Genomic DNA, 20,117 nt, shown 5'->3' on the forward strand with positions numbered 1-20,117 from the left:
GTCGCTCCTTGTGTTGAACAGTGGCGATCATGATATGGTGATACCATTCTTGGGAACTCAAGCATGGATAAGATCTTTAAACTACTCTATTGTTGATGACTGGCATCCATGGCACTTTCAAGGTCAAGTTGCAGGGTATGTTCTTCAAATGAATATTCGTTTTGATCAATTTGCTGGCATTCTGTGACTCTTCTCTAGCTCTTAATCTGCCTGTTAAAAGAGCCTATTAAATGAAGAAGATGAGTGATCTGGATGTTTGACTTGAGCATGTGCGCGCAGATACACGAGGACTTACTCTAGTCAGTTGACATTTGCGACTGTGATGGTAAGAAATTCAGAATTTCTCCATTTTTTCTTGCACAGATGATTCTAACACTCAATTTCTAGCGCATATTTTGGACTTCATTGTTTGGCTAAAATGTAGGGTGGTGGGCACACTGCTCCCGAACACAAGCCTGCAGAATGTTTTGCCATGTTTAAACGGTGGATACTTCAAGAACCGTTGTAAAACTAGGCTGCTACTGGAAGCGCAGTCATGGGAAAAGGTCACTGGCCACTGCGTCGGGGAATAAAAAAAACCTGTTTATATACTACGACAGGTATTCTATCCGAATGCTAAAACTCCTAAGTCCAAATAAAGAAATTAAGCACAGTGCATCATTTTAGTTCTGCTACCATCAATGGAAATTAGCCACAATTAATTATTGTCAAGTTTATTGCTAATGAGCTGTATAATACTTGTCAAATCTACCCTTCGTAAAAGGAGAGAAGTGTTTTTTGTTACTGTTCAAACACATTAGATTTTTTTTTTAACAAAAGATTTATAAACAAGTTTTTTTCAATATATTTTCATAGTTAAAATAAATTGTAAGTAAAAATAAAAAAAATTATGCATGCATTTAGTTTTGTTAATAAATAAAAAATATTAAAAAACATATATAAATTAAAATATTTAATTTTATAAGATGAGATATTGACTGGATTCTGCTTATTGAATTTATTTATTAAAATAATTTTATTATTTAATTAAATAATAATAAAATATTAAATTAATTAAATTAAAAAAAATAATATAAGAGTGTTTATATTAAAATATTATATCAAAGTAAAAAATTAAAACAAATGATATGTTATTTTCTATTTTTCTTGATTAAATTTCTATCATTCGGGGACTAAAGTTTTTGGATTCAAATACTATTGTTGTAGATACATTTTAAAATCTCATGATTCCTTTTTAATTCAAAAACACAAATATGTTGTGGGTGAATTTTAAGTTAATATCTAATATGAAAAATTAATTATGTTATGAATATGTTTCATGTATTATAATTTTTTTAATTAAAAAATGAGAAGGTATTATTTATATTTTATGAAATAAACTAAAAACATACATAAACTGAAAAAGAAAAATGAAATGTTAACGCCCCAATATTATTGTTCGCATTATTAGCTGTCTAAGATAATAATTTGAAAAACAGTTTTTAAAAAGCCTCTCGGAAACAGAAATGCAATTTGTAAAAATTAATGATGTAAAAATTTTAAATTTTTAGATGAAATTTTAAAATATGATTTATATAATTTTTTAAATAAAAAGTTTTCAAGTTTAAAATTTATATAGATTTATATCATATTATATTTAATTTTTATTAAATAAATAAAAGTATTAAGATTCAAACATGTAATTATTTATTTATTAAAATTATAATATTATATTAAATAATTAATTTAATTTTAAATTTTAAATTATTAAATAAGATTCAAACTAATAACTTCATCATGAATTATTTTATGGTTTCCTCTCGAGCAAACAATCCGACGGTAGCAATTGATATGCAGGTGCGCCGCAAGGGCATAACCAAAACCGTTAATTGATTTCTTTATCAAAGTACTTGATATGGTTGTCTGATATCCATTTTAGAAGCTGTATTACTGTATTGACAGTAATTTTTCCTTGAGGTGTATGTCTCACCTGCAAGTTCTAAAATACTCAATGATCTTGACAGTATTTGATCTTCTTAATGATTTCAAACCTCTGCTATGGAGAAACAGAGGAAGCTTGGCGAATCACCTCTAACTCTAAGCTTTGTTTATTTCTCTTCTGGGCTTAAACTGGTTTGCTTAGTCCAATGCATTGTGGACTCATTAAAATGATCTTCTGGATGACTTCTTAAGAGAATATATAGTGGAAGAAGAAGTGAACATCCTTCCTGAAGAAAGCACACAATACGAAGATGATGAAGTCAGTGGAATAGTAATTATGATGCTATAAATGCATGACCAAAATGCAAGGAAGGAAGCGACAAGGTAGGAATCCCTTTTTAGGGCAGAAACGAGTTACCTTGATGATACTACATCAACAACCATGGTTTTCAGCTCTCCCATATTCTTTTGATAAACCTAGCCAATTTCCCTGCCTAATTAATGGCTGGGAAGATTAAACAGACAAGAAAATAGAAATTAACCAGTTAGAATATGTGATCAATTAGGGATTATGTTCGACATTCTCTAATTTAACTGTCTATGATCATGCATGCATGTCAAATCTTTGTAAATAATAACCAGTTTTAAAATTGGGGATGCCCTGTAACGCGTTTGTTTGCGTTAAATATTTTACAAATATAAAATATTTTATAAATAAAATATTTATTTTACATGAAGCTTTTTTATGATATTAGATAAATAATAATATAAAAAAATATAATAATGATAATGTATTGTAGTAATAAAATAGCTCCGATGGTAGTGATTATAAGATAATAGTTATTATAATGATAAAGATAATGATAATAAAATAATAGTAAAAAAAAATAACAATAGTATGATGACAGTGGTGAAATTAAATTAATAATTAAATATTAAAATGACATTATAAATAAATATATTTTTTGTAGAATATTTTATAGAATTTTGTTAATAAAAAATAATTTTAATAAATAAATCAAAAGTAGCGAGAGCCACTAGCTTGTCAAGGCAAAATAGGTCCTTTTTCGAATTCTTCTAAGATCTAAAGAAGGTTGTGTTTATTTTTTTAAAAATAATTTTTAAAATTTTTTTGTGTTTGTTTGTCATGGTCAACAAAAAATACTTTTTAGTAAAAAAATATTTGGCTTGATTTTTAGAAAAATATTTTCCTGAAACATTTAGGTGGAAAATACTTTTTGGAAGTTGTGAAATTTTTTGAAAAGTCATATTATTTGTTAATTATATCAAATTTGATCCTGAAACTTTTGATTGCTATATATATATATATATTGAATATTTATTTTTTAATTTCATCTCTTAAAATTTAATTTTTATATTAACTTTTGTTCTTATTTTTATAATTGGTATTTGCTTCCTTTATTATTTTTTATTAAAATTTTTTATCTATTAAATTTGATCATCGTTCTTTTGATTGTTACTTATTTTATTTAAAATAATTTATGATATGTTAATTATTATTATTTTAATTTCTTCATCTTTCATTTTTTTTATTTTTTTATTTGATTTCTATTATTTTGATTATTATTTATTTTATTTGAGATAATTTATGAAATTATATATTTTTTTCAATTTCATTCTCATTTAACTTTTTAATTTGTTCCTCATTATTTTAATAAACTTGAGAAAAAATAAAATATTAATAAGTTATTTTTCAGTTTATTTTACATAACATAATTAAACACTAGAAAACGTTTCCCAACTTATTTTTCATTATATTATCAAATATCAAAAAATAATTCACTTAATTAAAATTCACTTAAAACAAAAACTTTTTAATAAACAAACATAGAAGATATCAGATGACTCTACAAACCTACCATTGCATTATTGTAATTTTGATCAAATTCATTTTAAGTATGTGTGTATAGTAGTAAAATTTGTAAACTACTAAAATTGAAGGTAAATTACAAAAAAAAAAATTAATTCAACTTTTAAAATTTAAGTTGTTAATAAATAAATAAAAATAATAATATTTAAACTTGTAATTCTTTTATTATTAAGATTTTAATACTATATCAAAAAATTAATTTAACTAAAAAAACTTAATTTATAAAATAAAATTTTAAAATATAATGTTTTTACGAAAATCTCACTCTGTTTAAGGTGCAGAAGAAGGGCCTTGAACTTGACGTAACTTATCAAATATGAGTCTATTGGGTCCATAAAATAACAAGTCGTCAACTGCTAAATAGAATCAATTTTGGTTAAAGTAATTGCAAACCCGTAAAGGATTCGTTGCTTCTTCTGCATAGACTTGCAACAGACAATGACGAATCCAAAGTTTAATGAAAGGGGCCAATTGACTGTTCATGAAAGGTCTAAAATAAAATAAAAATTTCAAAAACTTCAGAAGATTTATTGGTGGCCTCCGGACGTTTATCAGGCTTTTTTTTTTGTCCTTTAGTGGAAGTTTCCCATGAAGGCATTCAAGGTTTTCTTAAAGGAGTCATTTAAGATATTGATCGAAGCCACATGATACAGCATAATAATTGTTGACCTCGTTATTTATTATACTATCACAAATTTTATATTTATTAATATTTATTTTTGTTATTTAAACTATCATTGTATTAATAATTAATTTATTAATAAAATCACCAATAAAAATACTTTATTGGTAACTCTTTTATCGATATTTTTTTTTATTATTGATATGTTTATTGGTAATAAAAAAATATTATTACTAATGAGTTTACCAATAGAATAAGCACGCAAAATAAAAATTATCCATTTTATTCTGTTGATATTTTCTTTTGTAAAATACTGTATGTAATTTTATTGGTAATTATTTAAAAATATTTTTAAAAAATATATTTTACATAAATATAAAATAATTAAATTAATATAATTCAACACTCTATAATACTCAAAATGCTTGGAAAAAAAGGTAGAAAATCAACTCAAAAAAATTTGCAACAAATAAATAACATGAAAAAATAAATTCAACTATAAAAATTCATATGAAAAAAATTTAAAAATCATATAAATAAATCAACTAAAAATTGATTTCATATGAAAAAAAATCTTACAACAACATTCACATAATTATTAGGAACAAAAAATTAAAAAAATATAATGAAAAAAACATAAAATTTTTTTTTATCTTAATATAGTTGCAAGTGAAGTTAAGAATAGAAATTTTTTTTTCGTAAAGTATACTAATTTAAAAAAAAAAACTAAGAAGAAAAAAGAAGAAGAAGAAAACATACCTGAGCATGGAGGAGAAGAAAATTAGTTAAGAAGAAAAGAGAAAAAAAATGGATATTAATGTTTTTTACATACGAGGAAAAAGAAGAAAAAGAAGAAGAAAAAATGAGACGAGTTTGTTATGAAATTAGGGTTTCTAGGCTTTTTTTGGATGTTTTATCAACGGTTTTATCGACAAGTAATTAAATATTAATATTTTTAATCATTTCATTAGTGATTCTATCTATACTATTTAATTTAAAATTTTAATTTAATTAAAACTTTTCAAAAACCGCCAAATATTACTGACGATGTTTCAATCTGTCGGTGATTTCATTTGTAATATTTAATTTAATCTAAATTTTTTAAAAAACCACCAAATAACGTTGACAACTTTTCAACATATCGGTGATTTTGTCTATAAAGAATAATAATTAATAATACAATTAAAACGTAAATAGTTCCAAAGCTCTTTGTAAAATACCGACAAAATTTTCTATCGATGATTCCTTTTGTAATTGACAAGATGAACAATGTTCACAGTTTATCAATGATTTTCTCGACAGATTTTACTGACATAATAAATTTTGTTGGTAAAACATGACACTTCATTGTTTCTTTTTATTTTTTTAATTACTTTTTTCCTATTATAATTCCTTTGATATATACCAACAGAATAAATACATTGGTAAAATTTATTGGAAATTACTAACGAAAGTATTTCCTCAGTATTTCCATTTATATTTATTAATTTTCTAGTAGTATTATATTATTAATATTGTATTTACTCATGGCTACTTAGGAAATCCTTGTCTTGATATCGCACCCTTTTACAACCCCAATGACAGTAAAGGCTTGTATGAAAATATGATTGTGATTGTTTTTCAAAGTGTTTTTTACTTGGAAATATATCAAAATAATATTTTTTATTTTTAAAATTATTTTTGACAATACATTAAATAATTTAAAAATATAAAAAAATATTAATTTGAAACAAATAAAAAAATTAAAAAAATTAATTTTTTAAAAATATTTTTAGAACATAAAAATAAACATAGTCGAACTCCGTTAGTAACTCCAATAGTTGTAGCCTTCAACATGTTCGCCGTCCCCATTGAAAAACATACGAAACAACTAAATCTTTTGAAAAGAACAAGTTTAGTAAATCCATGGCTTATTTAAATTTGTACATAGTAGTCATTCGACCCTATACCATATGAGGGCAACATGACTAACTTAACTACTCATGAGACCACTAATTGTCTCCCTCTCAACCGAGGTATTAGCCCTAATAATAGTTTGTACTCCATCCAATGATGTTTGAACCACTTTAGCATTTGCATTGATATCTCTCCGTGTTTAGCTATGAATATTAAATTATATTAGGAACCTTCTGAAAGCATCATAACCTCCTTCTGATATAAAGTTCATATTACCTTATTTTTTTATCCAATTAATCAAGGAGTTGTTTTTTTTAATTAGCATAAATATCCAGAGTAATTCACACGAACTTTAACTAATTTCATAAATCTTAAAATTAATAATTTTAATAATTATAAAAAATTTAAATTCATGATTATTGAAGAATAAATTTAAAATCAATAATTAAGTGAGATTTAACCATCAAATTATCATCAGCATAAAATTGCTTCTTGAATTTGGTTAATAAACTATAATGGGAACAATATGTACTCTAGCAAAATCAATATCTTTTAATGAATTTCACACTTTACTGGTTTTAGCATCTCTCTATTAGGAAAGATATTACTAGCCTATCACATATAGAGTCCTATAATGTTTTAGATTACCTTGATATAAAGGATGGTAATTGTCTCCTTATCTCTTTTATTGGTGATTCCCATGTTCCCACACTTACTTATACCTTATGATTATTGACTATCTTACATGTTCTTGATATATAAAAATATATATATATAAAATCCTTTCTTTCTATACCTCAATTTGCTATCAATAATAATAATATATTTTTTGAATTCTAAGATCATTTTTATATTATTAAGAATTATACTTTCAAGGCTATCATTCTTTTTAGCATATTTAAAGATTGCTTTGAAATCTTTTATGCTCTATTTACCCTACCAATTATCATGCCTTTTCTACTTTTTTTTCTATCACCTAGATTTTGGTATTGGCATTTTGGTTATCCTTATTCATTTGTGTTGTATTATTTAGTTTTTAATAAATATTTTCTTGTATTGTCATTTTTTAAAACTTTAATTATATTACCTGTCTCTTAGACAAATCTAATAGATCAACTTTACATCTTTTAGAATATGTGACATGCTCCTCTAGATTTACTATTTAGTAGCACCTTCATCTAAAATGTAATATTTTACTTTGATAAAAAGTATTTGCGCATAAAAAATATTGATAACTAAATATGATTTTTTTATTAAAAATTAATATTTTACATTCCTAAAATCTTTGTATATAAGATAAAAATATTTTATTATTTTAATTTTCTTTGTTTGAAAAAATTACAAAAAAATATGAAGAACGTCATCAAATTATTTTTCAAACCTACTAAATGTTTTTAAAACTAGTTTTGCTATTCTCTGGATTAGAAATGATTGCATTTGAACTAAAATTTTTAAATTTTGTTTTATGATTTTTTTTTAAATAAATGGAGTATTAATTTATTTATAAAGACATTTTCTTGGAAACATATTCTAAAATGATGGGAATTACAATCCAAGGGCCTGGGAATGTGAGTAATTTTTCAGGACCATATAATACTAACATTAATATTGATTGTACATATATACCTTAATTTGTTTTACTAATAGATATTATAGTTCTATGATTTTCATGCCTGCATTATTAATGCACACTTATTTTACTGGATAATTACAATTTTATCAAGTCAACTTTTTATGTTATTTTTTTAATCAAAAAATTAGTTTTCTATGCCAAAACATCAATTCCTTATTTGGATCTATTTCAATATTTCATGTTTCAATACTAGTAACATGTATATTTATGTATATAATTTTTAAATAAAAAGCAAATATTAATATTTTAAATTTAGATATTTTGAAAATTGCAAATTTCTTTAAACTCTTTATGAATTCCTAAGGATGAACCAACAAAGTACGTAAACATATATTACTAGCAATTTTTATTTTTCCCCAAACACAAATATCACATTCCCAATAATTATACTAAACATCCCTTTGAATTTGCTTTAATAATATTCGATCTTCTTTTTCTTACTTTATCGCCAAGTTAAGGTGTTGATTTGCTTCAATAATATTCGAGTAATTTGATTTTTAAGGTCAAATTAATTTGGTCTAAAGTTCGCTTAATTGATTGTTTTAGCTCTTTTAAAAATTTCTATCTTAAGGTTAATCTTATAGTTAATGAGATATGTTCATTTTCTTGGTTCTTTTAATTTGCACTTAGAAGATAGTATATAAGAGACTTAAATAAATTAATTCTTTTGAATTCACCATACTAATACGAGAGATGTGCTCTTATAATATTATCTAAATAAAAGATTTAGTTTAGGTTGATGTTGAGGTTATTCGATTTAGTCCTTTTTTCTCTTTATACTTTTCTTTTGTTGGAGTTTATTTTTCTTTATACTTTTCTTTTGTTGGAGGTTATTCGATCCACCTTATGTACTATTTTTCTCAGCAATGAAAACAATATTTAGAAATGGAAAGAAATTATTCATGTCAAAGACTTGATAATTACCTTAAGAGCAAAGCTCGAATTAATCCTCGATTGAACTCCTTCGTTCATACGAGTTTCCATGTTTAGATTGCATGCATAATTAATGCAATAAAAGGATGGGATTTTGAGGGAAATCTGACGTTTTATATTTAATCAAACGAAGTAAGTGTTTCCACTAATGGAAGAATGGATAATGCTTCTCCTATAGGGACCTAATTAATAAATATATTAATTTGAGAGCTATATTGAAAATCTCTATATCCTAATTTAGCAATTAATTATCTTAATTTTACAGTTAAATGAAAATCTCCTCTGCTATAAAATATATCTTCCGTTCCATTCCTTTTCTTTCCAAGACCATACCAATCTTCAAACTCTTCCACATAAAAATCTCTCTCTTCTTCTATCCCTGTCTGATCTTTTCTAGAGAAAATGAGTGGAGGCAAGCCTTCTTCAAAAAGGGAAGGAGTTCAAGAATACGAAGTTGAATCACATGCATCAGTAAATACAGAAGTAGAAGTTCATGTTGAACATGAGGCTATTTTTCATGATCATGTACCAATTGTTTCATATTACAACGACCGTATCACACCTCTCCTTGATGCGGTGGACAGGCTGAGGCAACTCCAGGTAGTGAAAGAAGGCATACAACTTCCAACCATCGTTGTTGTTGGCGATCAATCTTCAGGAAAATCCAGTGTTCTTGAATCATTGGCTTGTATCAATCTTCCTCGTGGTGATGGAATTTGCACTAGAGTGCCTCTCATTATGAGGCTTAAACATCACCCATCTCTTGTACCAGAGATTTTCTTGCAGTTCAAGGACAAAACAGTGCCTACTGATGAAGCCCACGTTGCTGATGCTATCAATCTTGCCACTGGTGAGATTGCAGGCAACGGTAAGGGCATATCTAACACTGAATTAACTCTTGTAGTGAAAAAGAATGGTGTTCCTGATCTTACTCTTGTTGATCTCCCTGGAATTACAAGAGTTCCTGTTCATGGTCAGCCTGAAAATATCTATGAGCAGATAGCAAATATTATAATGAAGTATATTAGTCCTAATGAGAGTGTTATCCTTAATGTTTTGTCTGCGAGCGTTGATTTTTCCACGTGTGAATCCATAATGATGTCACAGAAAGTCGACAAGAAGGGTGAGAGGACTCTTGCTGTGGTTACAAAGGTTGATAAATCACCTGAAGGGTTACTGGAGAAGGTCACTAGCAATGATGTGAATATAGGCCTTGGTTATGTGTGTGTTAGAAACCGTATTGGTAATGAGTCTTATGAGGATGCAAGGAAGGAAGAAGCTGCACTGTTTGCTACACATCAACTTTTGTCCAAGATTGATGAATCTACAGTGGGTATTCAAGTTTTGGCTCAAAAACTGGTGCAAATTCAGGCCAATATTATTGCCAAGTGTTTGCCTGATATCGTCAGAAAGATTGATGAGAAGTTGAAAATGAGTATTTCAGAGCTGAATGGGATGCCCAGGAGGTTGTTGTCAGTTGCTGAGGTCATGGCAGCTTTCACGGGCATTATTGGATCTTCCCAGGAGTCTTTGAGGAAAATCCTTGTAAGAGGGGAAATTGATGAATACTCACATAAAAACAATATGCACGGCACTGCTAGATTGGTTGAAATGCTCAATGAATTCTCAACAGAACTTCAGAAGTGCTCTGACCATACAAAGAACTTTATGATAAAGGAGATTGAGGTTTTGGAAGAAACAAAAGGGATTGAATTGCCCAATATCCTTCCTCACACTGCCATCCTTACCATCCTGAAGCAAAAGGTTGAAGAAATATCAGAACTACCAATAGAGTTTGTTGAAAAAGTGTGGGCTTACATTGGGGGTGTGGTCATTTCAGTTTTGAATCATCACTCGGCGAACTATCGCCAACTTCAGTTATTTATCGTACAAGCGGCCCATAAACTTCTAGATAAAATGAAAGACCGGTCCATTGATTGGGTAACAGAGATTGTCCAGATGGAGAAGGAAACGGATTACACATGTAATCCAGAATATATGAAGGAATGGAACAAGCTCATCGCACAGCAGCAAGTAGTCATCGACAACATTACGACATTTGGATCTTCCAAGGTGACGATTGATGGCTCGAGAGACGTTGTAGTGGGAGATCTTAGGTGTCACAAACATATTCTTCTTGAAGCTTTTGACTTGAAGATGAGGATGATTGCTTACTGGAAGATTGTCTTGATGAGGTTGGTTGACAATATGGCTCTGCATCTCCAGCTCAGCATCCGAAACTTTGTGAACAAGGAAATGGAAAAGGAGATTATTAATGCGTTGTTGGGTACTGGTGGTGGTGTTGCAATAGAAAGAATGTTAGAGGAACCTCCATCTGTTGCTAGCAAGCGTGAGAGGCTGAACACAAGTATCAAGTTGTTGAGGGAGTCTAAAGAGGTGCTGGCAAATATCAGGGACAAAATTGAATGGGGTGATCACTAGAGGTTAACAGATTATGGAGCTTGTAATGCTTTTCTTGTTTCTTTTAGTTAATAGATTAGTTCTATTATGGTGTTTGTTATCTACTATGAGCTTCTGCTTTTCTAATTAAGCTAAGATACTATGAATGTATTACAGTGTGTGACAGGTGATTTGGGTAATTGAGTCTGCAAAATAGGATTTCTTTTGTGCTGCATATTTTGCTATCTCATCCGATAGTTTCTATGTGCAAGCCCTTCAAATGTTTAATCCAGAGTCCATACCCTTCTATGTTCTGTTTTCCATATACCCAACTTTAGTATTCCCATCTACAGTAATTTGCCAGGTTTCTTTGTTTCTTCTGTGTTGCGCTTTTTTGTAATAAAAATCCAAATAGAAAAGAATCTATGAGTTGAAGTGTCGTGTTTATACTGGAGGTGTTTTATTTCATTGGAGGGGAGTATAAAGAGTTGGATATTCATAATATTTTTAAAAATTATAATGTAATTGAAATGATGGTTGTAAAATTTGTGTATTGTTGTTTCTATTTTTTCTATTGAAATTTAAGTAATTTTTTCAATCAGGGTTATATGTTTGCGAGTATGAATTATGGTTAAGTTTTTGAAAACTGTTTAAAGCATGAGTGTGTTCATGCAGATATTTTTTAAAAAACGATAAGGTTGGACAGTTAGTGGTTAAATATTCATTTGTTTCATAGATTTAACATACAATGTCTTGAACATATTTTAATTGACTATTTTTTTTTTAATTCTAGTGCCTCGACTTTTCTAGCTAAAGATGCAAATTTGGCTTGAAGATCATAATCTTTCCCAAGGTTTTACATACCTCCACTAGATATATGAGTTTGAGTTTTACTCGGTGCCTCATAAGTACCTACAGTGTCCTAATTTTAATAATTTTCAGCTTATAAGTCTAGATATTTCATTGCTTCATGAGGGTCTTTATCTTCAAAAGTTTTATTGCACATAAATTCAATCATTTGCCTATCTACAGGTGTTAACCTTTCATAAAAATATGCAACCAATTTCCATGTTTCAAAACCATGATGAGGGCAAGTATTAAGTAATCTCGATATCTATCCCAACATTAGTAAAATATTTCTCTTGGTTTTTGAGTGAAAGTAGTGATTTGTCTTTTGAAAGAGTTTGTTCTATGAGAAGGGAAAAATTTCTTTAAAAACTATTGTTACATTTCATCCCAAATACAAATAGATCCAAGTCTAAATTTTTGTAGCCATATTTTAGCTTTATCTTTTAATGAAAAAGAAAAAAAAACTTTAATCTAATGGTGTTCATGCTACTATTCGAGTCATTATACGTGTTGCAATCTTTCTCAAATTCCTTTAAATGCAAGTATAAATTTTCTAAATCTAAGCCATGAAAAGAAGATAAAATTTGAATAATGCCTGACTTAAAATTAAAATGAGATGCATCAGGTGAAAAAACTATGTATGATGGTGTACTTGTTCTTGTGGGATTCATATGGTCTCTAAGTGTTTTAACACGGTTATTCTTATTATGAAGCGACTAGTTATCTTCTTCGACTATATTTTTTAAAAATGATGAGGATATCCTATAAAGTTTATCACTTAATATACATGACCACACTCTCATGTATGTGTAGGAGTAGAATAAAAGGAAAAAAAACAAAAGAAGAAGAAACAAAACAAAAGAAACAAAGTTAAATACAAGAAAAGTAAAAAGAGAAAATAAAATAAATACTATAATTTGTATAAGAACTTACCTTCCCAGCAACAACACCAAAAACTTGACATGACCAAAAGATTGATGTCTTCTCCCAAGTGTAGGAGTGTCGAAGTAATAAATAACCCAACAAGACCGGGGTTGAACCACATGGAGGTTAATTGTATAAATTATAAATAATGATAATAATAATAATAATAATAATAATAATAATAATAATAAAGAATAAGGAAGATTAATGTAAGGATTAAACAATGATAACAACAAATGTCAAGATTAGAGGATCCATTAATGATATGTCAAAGAAGTATAATATAAAATTTTATTATTCAATTGGATACCACAGATAAAGGAGGTTCCAATCAGATTATATATTGTTAGCATGATTACATTAGTTATCTTATTCAAATAATGTTGATATTTGTAAATGTTATTAGACATTTATGATTATAACTTATGTTAACAACAAATCAAGTTCCTTTGATAGCTCAAATGTCGGTTATACTATACAGTATGGGCTATGAAAGTAATATATATTTGTTGTATCAAGTGTTATTCAATATAAATCTAGATTAACCATTTAGCAAGCAAAATATTAAAAGTGAACAAGATAACTAATATAAAACATGTTAGTATCAAACATTAAGGTCCATGTTGAGTCTATATTATACTTATTCTTACACCATTAATGTAGCCTTTTCACCTTGATATAATAAACTTAGCTGAACATAATGAAAGAAAGAAACATAAATAAACAAAATAAGGATATAAATGAGATAAAAGTTAACTGACTAAAGGAAAGGAAATGCTTTTCTATGTTTAACCATCTCTTTATCCTTTCAATTTTAGCTCTTAAACTCATCAATTAATCCTTTTATTTATGTGATAGGCCTGCATTTAAGATAAATGCTTACCATAAGTTAAAGGTATCTTATATTATTTGATATATTATTATAAAACATGTTTTATTTAAGGAGTTACTGATACTTCAAGTGCAAAATGATGATATAAAACCTTGATAAAATACACTTTTAAGTACTAATCACATCCCCCAACCAGCTTATTACTAGTCCCTAGTAATTAAAGTGCTATAATAGAAAAATAATTTACAAATTCCATAAAGCAAGGTATTCATCATTCAACTTCTATTAATGTATTCAGATAAACAAACTCTTATTAAATTTATATATTTACTCAATATCTCTTAAACAAAATATTAATAAACCTTTATTTTATGCTTAATATATCAACACATAGTTATGAGGATTTTTTTTAGAAGAAAACAATTTTTTTTAATGTTTAAGGTTAAGTTTCTTAGGTTGAGATTTTTTTTTTATTTTTTTAATATATATACATATAACTTAAAACATAATATATCTTTAACTCATATAATGAGCTTTTAACTAATGACTTCTAGATCAGTTGGTCTTAGGGCATTAGGTGTTGAGACATCCTGACGAGCATAGTAACTCGGGTTGCAAATACTAATACGTAGAGAGTGCAATGTTTGATTCTCTTAAACTTTTCTCCTTAACCCATGTAAAGTTGGGCCAATAATTTATAAGTCAGTTGACTTTAGGGTATTAGGTGTTAAAACACCATTTCAGGCTTAATTACTTAAATTAGGGAGGCTACGAAACCAAACTTATCTACATTTTTATTATCATCATTTTTTTTGCTTTTTTTTGTAAATTATATACTATTCCTTTCTCTTAGTTGTTACATTTAAAAAAAATATAAATAATGTAATAATCCAATATGCAACCCATAATCATATGTTAAAGTATGTATGAAAATTAAGGTTTAAAAATACATGTTAAATAAGTATATGAGCAGAATTAAGTGATAAAAATGTAAGAGTTTATAAACTTGAATATTTTAAGAAGTATTTTCATAGACATTGTAATGAATATTGCAAATAACCATTGAAAAATGTTAACCAAGATATGTCTTAAGAGTCAATAAAATTCCTCCTTACTTTGCCATCTTAGAAACAATAGTTTGCAAATGGTTTATAAAATAAAAAACAAAGTTTTTTTTTTAATATAAACTACTACCCTCTTTCCCCAACCAAAATAAGACATTTTCCTTAATATCCTAAGGTAGAAAGATAGAGTATAGAAGACATCACTTACAACACCGATTACTGACAAACCTGAAACACACTTAAACAAATATAAAAAATAATAAAGCATAAATATTATGCTATTAATAAAACAAAAAGACACAAGTTTTTACAAACTATGACTCAAATCACAGTTGTGATTGTGGCTTATATCTTTCCTTGGTTTTATGTCTAAGAACGAAGTAAACGTTCTTTATAGGTCGGGGATAGGTTTCCTATCTAGTTTTTTTAAAATCCATTAAACAAGGTCTTTTTCAGTCATATTTCTAAGACTATATCGAGTATGTTCTTTATGGAATAATGACCATAAATCATGAATTGCACTATGCATATCTTCACTAGGATGCGTCTCAAGAGTTAGTAGAAGATTATCTAAAGATCCCTTACTTAGGCCATCCTCAATGAATAGTATTTATTTTTACGGTTTACAAATACCATTCCTAAAGAACAACATTGTGCATTGCAAGTCTACTTGGCATATTGATGACAGACTTTCAGTCATTTTATATGACGTTTCTTTATAAAAGTGCTTTTACCTGTCCCAAGCATGTATGAAATAAAAGAATTGGAAGACTTACCTGATAATTAGACCTTTGATTCAATTAGCCAGCGAATCTTTTCAGGAATTTCATAGTTCATTATCAACCTTAATCTTGCACATCTAGCATGGTAAATTTTTGTAATCGCTTTCTTAGGTAGAGCGAGAAAACAATTTTTTTAATTTTTCAAGAGTGGTGTCCATTTTCAAATGAGAATTGGAGGAGAGATTAAAAAAAAAGAGAAACAGCAAAGAATTGAATAAAAATATCAGTTATTATAGGAAATTAAAAGAACTGACTTAAGTTATGGAGTACCGTTGTCTGCCATTTGACTGGGGTGAGAGAAACTAGCAAAAAACAAATCACATAAAAAAACACAAAAACAATGTGAGAAAAGAATTAATCTTTATATATAGGATCACCTAATTCAATAATGTCATTTTCAACTGAAAAATTGTCAAACTTTCAAACGGTATCCATTTACTTTGAAAACATTGGCATTCTATGGATTCTCGATATCACAGGCCCTATATGGATACACATGTTTCACAATAAGAGGACTACTCCATCTCGATCTTAATTTTCTAGGAAATAAATGGAGTCTAGAATTATAAAGTAAGACTTTTTGACCAACATTGAATATTTTTCTCAGTATTTTCTTGTCATGAAACTCTTTGATTCTTGCTTTATGAATTCTTGAATTTTCATATGCATCATTTCATTGTAATTCTCGCAGTTGACTAGTATCATTAAGGTTTGAATTGAAAGCTTTAATAGCCTAATAAACTTTATGTTCAAGTTCCACAAGCAAGTGATAAAGTTTTCCGTAGACTAGTCTAGAAGGTGACATATCTAATGATGTTTTATAAACAATTTGATAAGTCAAAAGTATATCACTAAGTCTTAAAGACTAGCCTTTCCTATTAGGGTTCACTGTTTTCTCCAAGATCTATTTGATCTCCCTATTAGCAAGCTCAACTTGTCCACTTGTTTAAGGGTGATATGGAGTGACAATTTTATGTGCGATTCCATATATCTTCATTAAAGACTCGAATGACTTGTTGTAGAAATGTATTCCACCATCTCTTATCATGACTCGAGGGACTCTAAATCGACTCTAGATATTTTCTTTCAAAAACTTTATCACTATTTTATGATCATTGTTTCGACTTGGAATTGCCTCTATCTATTTTGAAACATAATATACTGCAACTAATATGTATAAGAAACCAAATGATAGAGGAAATAGACCCATGAAATCTATACCCTAATAATCAAAGATCTCAATGATAAGAATATGATTTAAAGGCATCATATGATGTTTTGAAATAGATCCCATCTTTTGATAATTCTCACAAGTCTTGCAGAATGCATGTGAGTCCTTGAACATGGTGGACTAGTAAAATCCACTTTGTAAGATTTTTATAGTTATTTTTCTTGATGAGAAATGACCCCCACATGTCTTAGAATGACAAAATTTAATGACACTATTTACCTTATTGTCAGGAATGCATCTTTGAAATATTTGATTAGGAAAATATTTAAATAAATAAGGGTTATCCCAATAAAATTTCTTCACTTTGTTCAAGAACTTTCTTTTATCTTGGGTACTCCAATGAGCTAACAATTCTCCTGAAACAAGAAAATTGACAATATTAACAAACCAAGGCAATGTAGAGACAGAAAGTAAAGATTCATCAGGAAAGTAGTCACCGATTGGTGTGATGTTAGATTCAAATATGTTGTCAATCTTAACAAATGATCTACAACAATATTTTCGGTGCCTTTCTTGTCTTTGATTGTGATATCAAATTCTTGAAGTAACAAAATCCACCGCACCAATCTAGCCTCAGAATCATTCTTAGAAAGAAGATATTTCAATGCTGCATGATCACTAAAAATAACAAGTAAGCCAACATGATAAGACCTGAATTTTTCACATGCAAATACTACTGCAAGTAATTCATTTTTAGTGGTGGTGTAATTCATTTGAGTACTATTTAAAGCTTTGCTTATATAGTATATCACATAAGATTTCTTATCTTTCTTTTGTCCCAAGATAGCATCCATGACATAATCACTAGCATCACATATTTTGTCAAAAGATAATGACCAATCAGGAGGTTGAATGATAGGAGTAGAAGTAAGCAAGTTTTTAAATTTAACAAAGGCTTCTTCATAATATTCAATCCATTCAAAAATATTATTTTTTGTTATAAGGTTACTCAAGGGCTTAAATATTACACTAAAATCTTTGATAAACCTTCTATAAAAACCAGCATGTAATGATCTAATATCTTTAATAGATTTTGGTTTTGGTAAGTTAGCAATTAACTTGATTTTTAATTTGTCAACATTAATTCCTTTTGATGAAACAATGTGACCAAGTACAATGTCGTTTGTTACCATACAATGATATTTTTCCCAATTCAGTACAAGATTCTTCTCTTCACACCTACTCAAAAACCTTTTCTAAGTTAGTCAAACAATCATAAATGAATCTCCAAAAACAAAAAAAATCATCCATAAAAATCTTAAGAAAATGTTCAACTATATCACTAAATATATTAAGCATGCATCTTTGAAACGTGACTGATGCATTACATAATCCAAAAGGCACCATTTAATATGCAAAAGTACCAAATGGACATGTGATAGTAGTCTTCTCTTGATCTTCCAATGCAATTTCAATTTGGTTGTAACCTGAATATCCATTTAGGATACAATAAAATTCATGACCTGTAACTCTTTCTAGGATTTGATCCATAAAAGGTAAGGAAAAATGATCTTTTCTAGTTATTGAATTAAGTTTCCAATAGTTAATACACATGCACCAACCAGTAACAGTCCTAGTGGGAATTAACTCATTATTCTTATTTGTTATCACAGTGACTTTAGACTTTTTGGGTACAACTTGGGTAGGACTAAACCATTTGCTATTAGAAATAGGATAAATAATTCTACTATCTAGAAGTTTAATGACTTCATTTTTCATTGCTTCTTTCATATTAGGATTAAGCATTCGTTGCATTTTCCTAGAGGGTTTAACTTTTTTCTCTAAATAAATCCTCTATGTGCAAATTAAAGGACTAATTCCTTTTATGTCAACTATGATCCATACTAATGTATTTTTTTTCTATTTTCAGAGTTTGTAATAACTTACCTTCTTGATGTGCATTAAGTTTGGAAAAGATAATTACCGTAAAATTTTTATTTTCTCCCAAAAATAAGTATTTGAAATTGAATGGTAATGACTTTAAATGAGGTTTAAGTGGTTGGACATTTAAAGCAATGGATTGAATTGATCGTGGTGGTAATTTCTTAATTTGTGGTCTCCAATTACTTGCCTTTGATTCTTCCTAAAAATAAATCATTTGCAAATCATTAGATTCATCAATCTTAATTTCACTGATAGTGGTTTGAAACTGATCATGAACTAACTTTTTAGTAAAGTTCACTTCCTATAAATCATTATAATTTTCAGGTTGCTTGCAAATATTGAAAATATTTATCTCCATTATCATGTTTTTAAAAGACAACTTTATTAGTCCATTCCTGCAATTAATAAATGTGTTAGAAGTTGTAAAAAAATAATGTTCTAAAATAACAGGAAATGAATCACATGCTTCAATAAGTTGTTTGTCCAAGACAATAAAATACACAAGATAAATGAATTTATCGACTTGTACTAACACATCTTCAACTATTTCTCTAAGCACTTTTATAGATCTATTGGTAAGTAAAAATGTTATAGAAGTTGGTTTTAACTCACCTAGATTGAGACTTTGAAAAACTAAATATGGAAGTAAGTTCATATTAGCTCTAAGATCAAGTAAGGCTATTTCAATTTTATGTTCTCTAATAAAATAAGAAAATATAGGACACCCAGGGTCTTTATATTTCAAAGCATTATTGTTCTAAAGAATAACACTTACTTGTTCGGCTAAAAAGGCTTTCTTTTTCACATTCAGTTTTCTCTTCATCATGCATATCTTTCAAAAATTTAGCATAGGAAGGAACCTATTTAATAGCATCCAGCAAAGGTATATTGATCCTTACTTGTTTGAATGTTTCAAAGATTTTAGAGTTATGATTATCTTTCCTTTGTTTGGTCATGACATGAGGAAATGGAAGCGCTGGTGGGGAATTAATCTTTTCTTTGCAAATTTCAGATTTAACCCCTTCCTTGCCCTTAAAGATTGACTCATCATCTTTCTCACAAGGTTCAAGAGTAGGTTTTTCAATAACCTTACCACTACAAAGAGTAGTGACTGATTTGACTTGATCCATGTATTGGCTTCCAGAACTACTTGCATTTGCATTATATTGCCTCTTGGGATTTTGTTATGGTTGAGATGGAAACTTACCTTTCTCTTGGAAACTAAGAGTAAATGTCAATTTTGCAAGAGTATCTTT

The 20,117-nt window shown here is 28.1% G+C and overlaps 2 protein-coding genes across 2 annotated transcripts in view; both read left to right on the forward strand.

Moving 5' to 3' along the window:
- The window catches only part of LOC105112141 (serine carboxypeptidase-like 17), a 4,588-nt gene extending 3,749 nt beyond the window's left edge, over positions 1 to 839 (forward strand). Inside the window, 3 exon segments of the mRNA XM_011007737.1 lie at positions 2 to 135; positions 280 to 325; positions 425 to 839. Of these exon segments, the coding sequence (XP_011006039.1) occupies positions 2 to 135; positions 280 to 325; positions 425 to 508 (264 nt within the window). The 3' untranslated portion in view covers positions 509 to 839.
- An 8,406-nt stretch (positions 840 to 9,245) lies between these two features.
- On the forward strand, positions 9,246 to 11,614 carry LOC105112134 (dynamin-related protein 4C-like). Its single transcript, XM_011007723.1, has one exon. The coding sequence runs from the start codon at positions 9,298 to 9,300 to the stop codon at positions 11,335 to 11,337; it is 2,040 nt and encodes a 679-aa protein (XP_011006025.1). The 5' UTR covers positions 9,246 to 9,297; the 3' UTR covers positions 11,338 to 11,614.
- The last annotated feature ends 8,503 nt before the right edge of the window (positions 11,615 to 20,117 follow it).

The sequence above is a fragment of the Populus euphratica genome, unplaced genomic scaffold (assembly GCF_000495115.2).
Source record: "Populus euphratica unplaced genomic scaffold, PopEup_1.0 scaffold384.1, whole genome shotgun sequence".
NCBI classification, from domain to species: Eukaryota; Viridiplantae; Streptophyta; class Magnoliopsida; order Malpighiales; family Salicaceae; genus Populus; species Populus euphratica.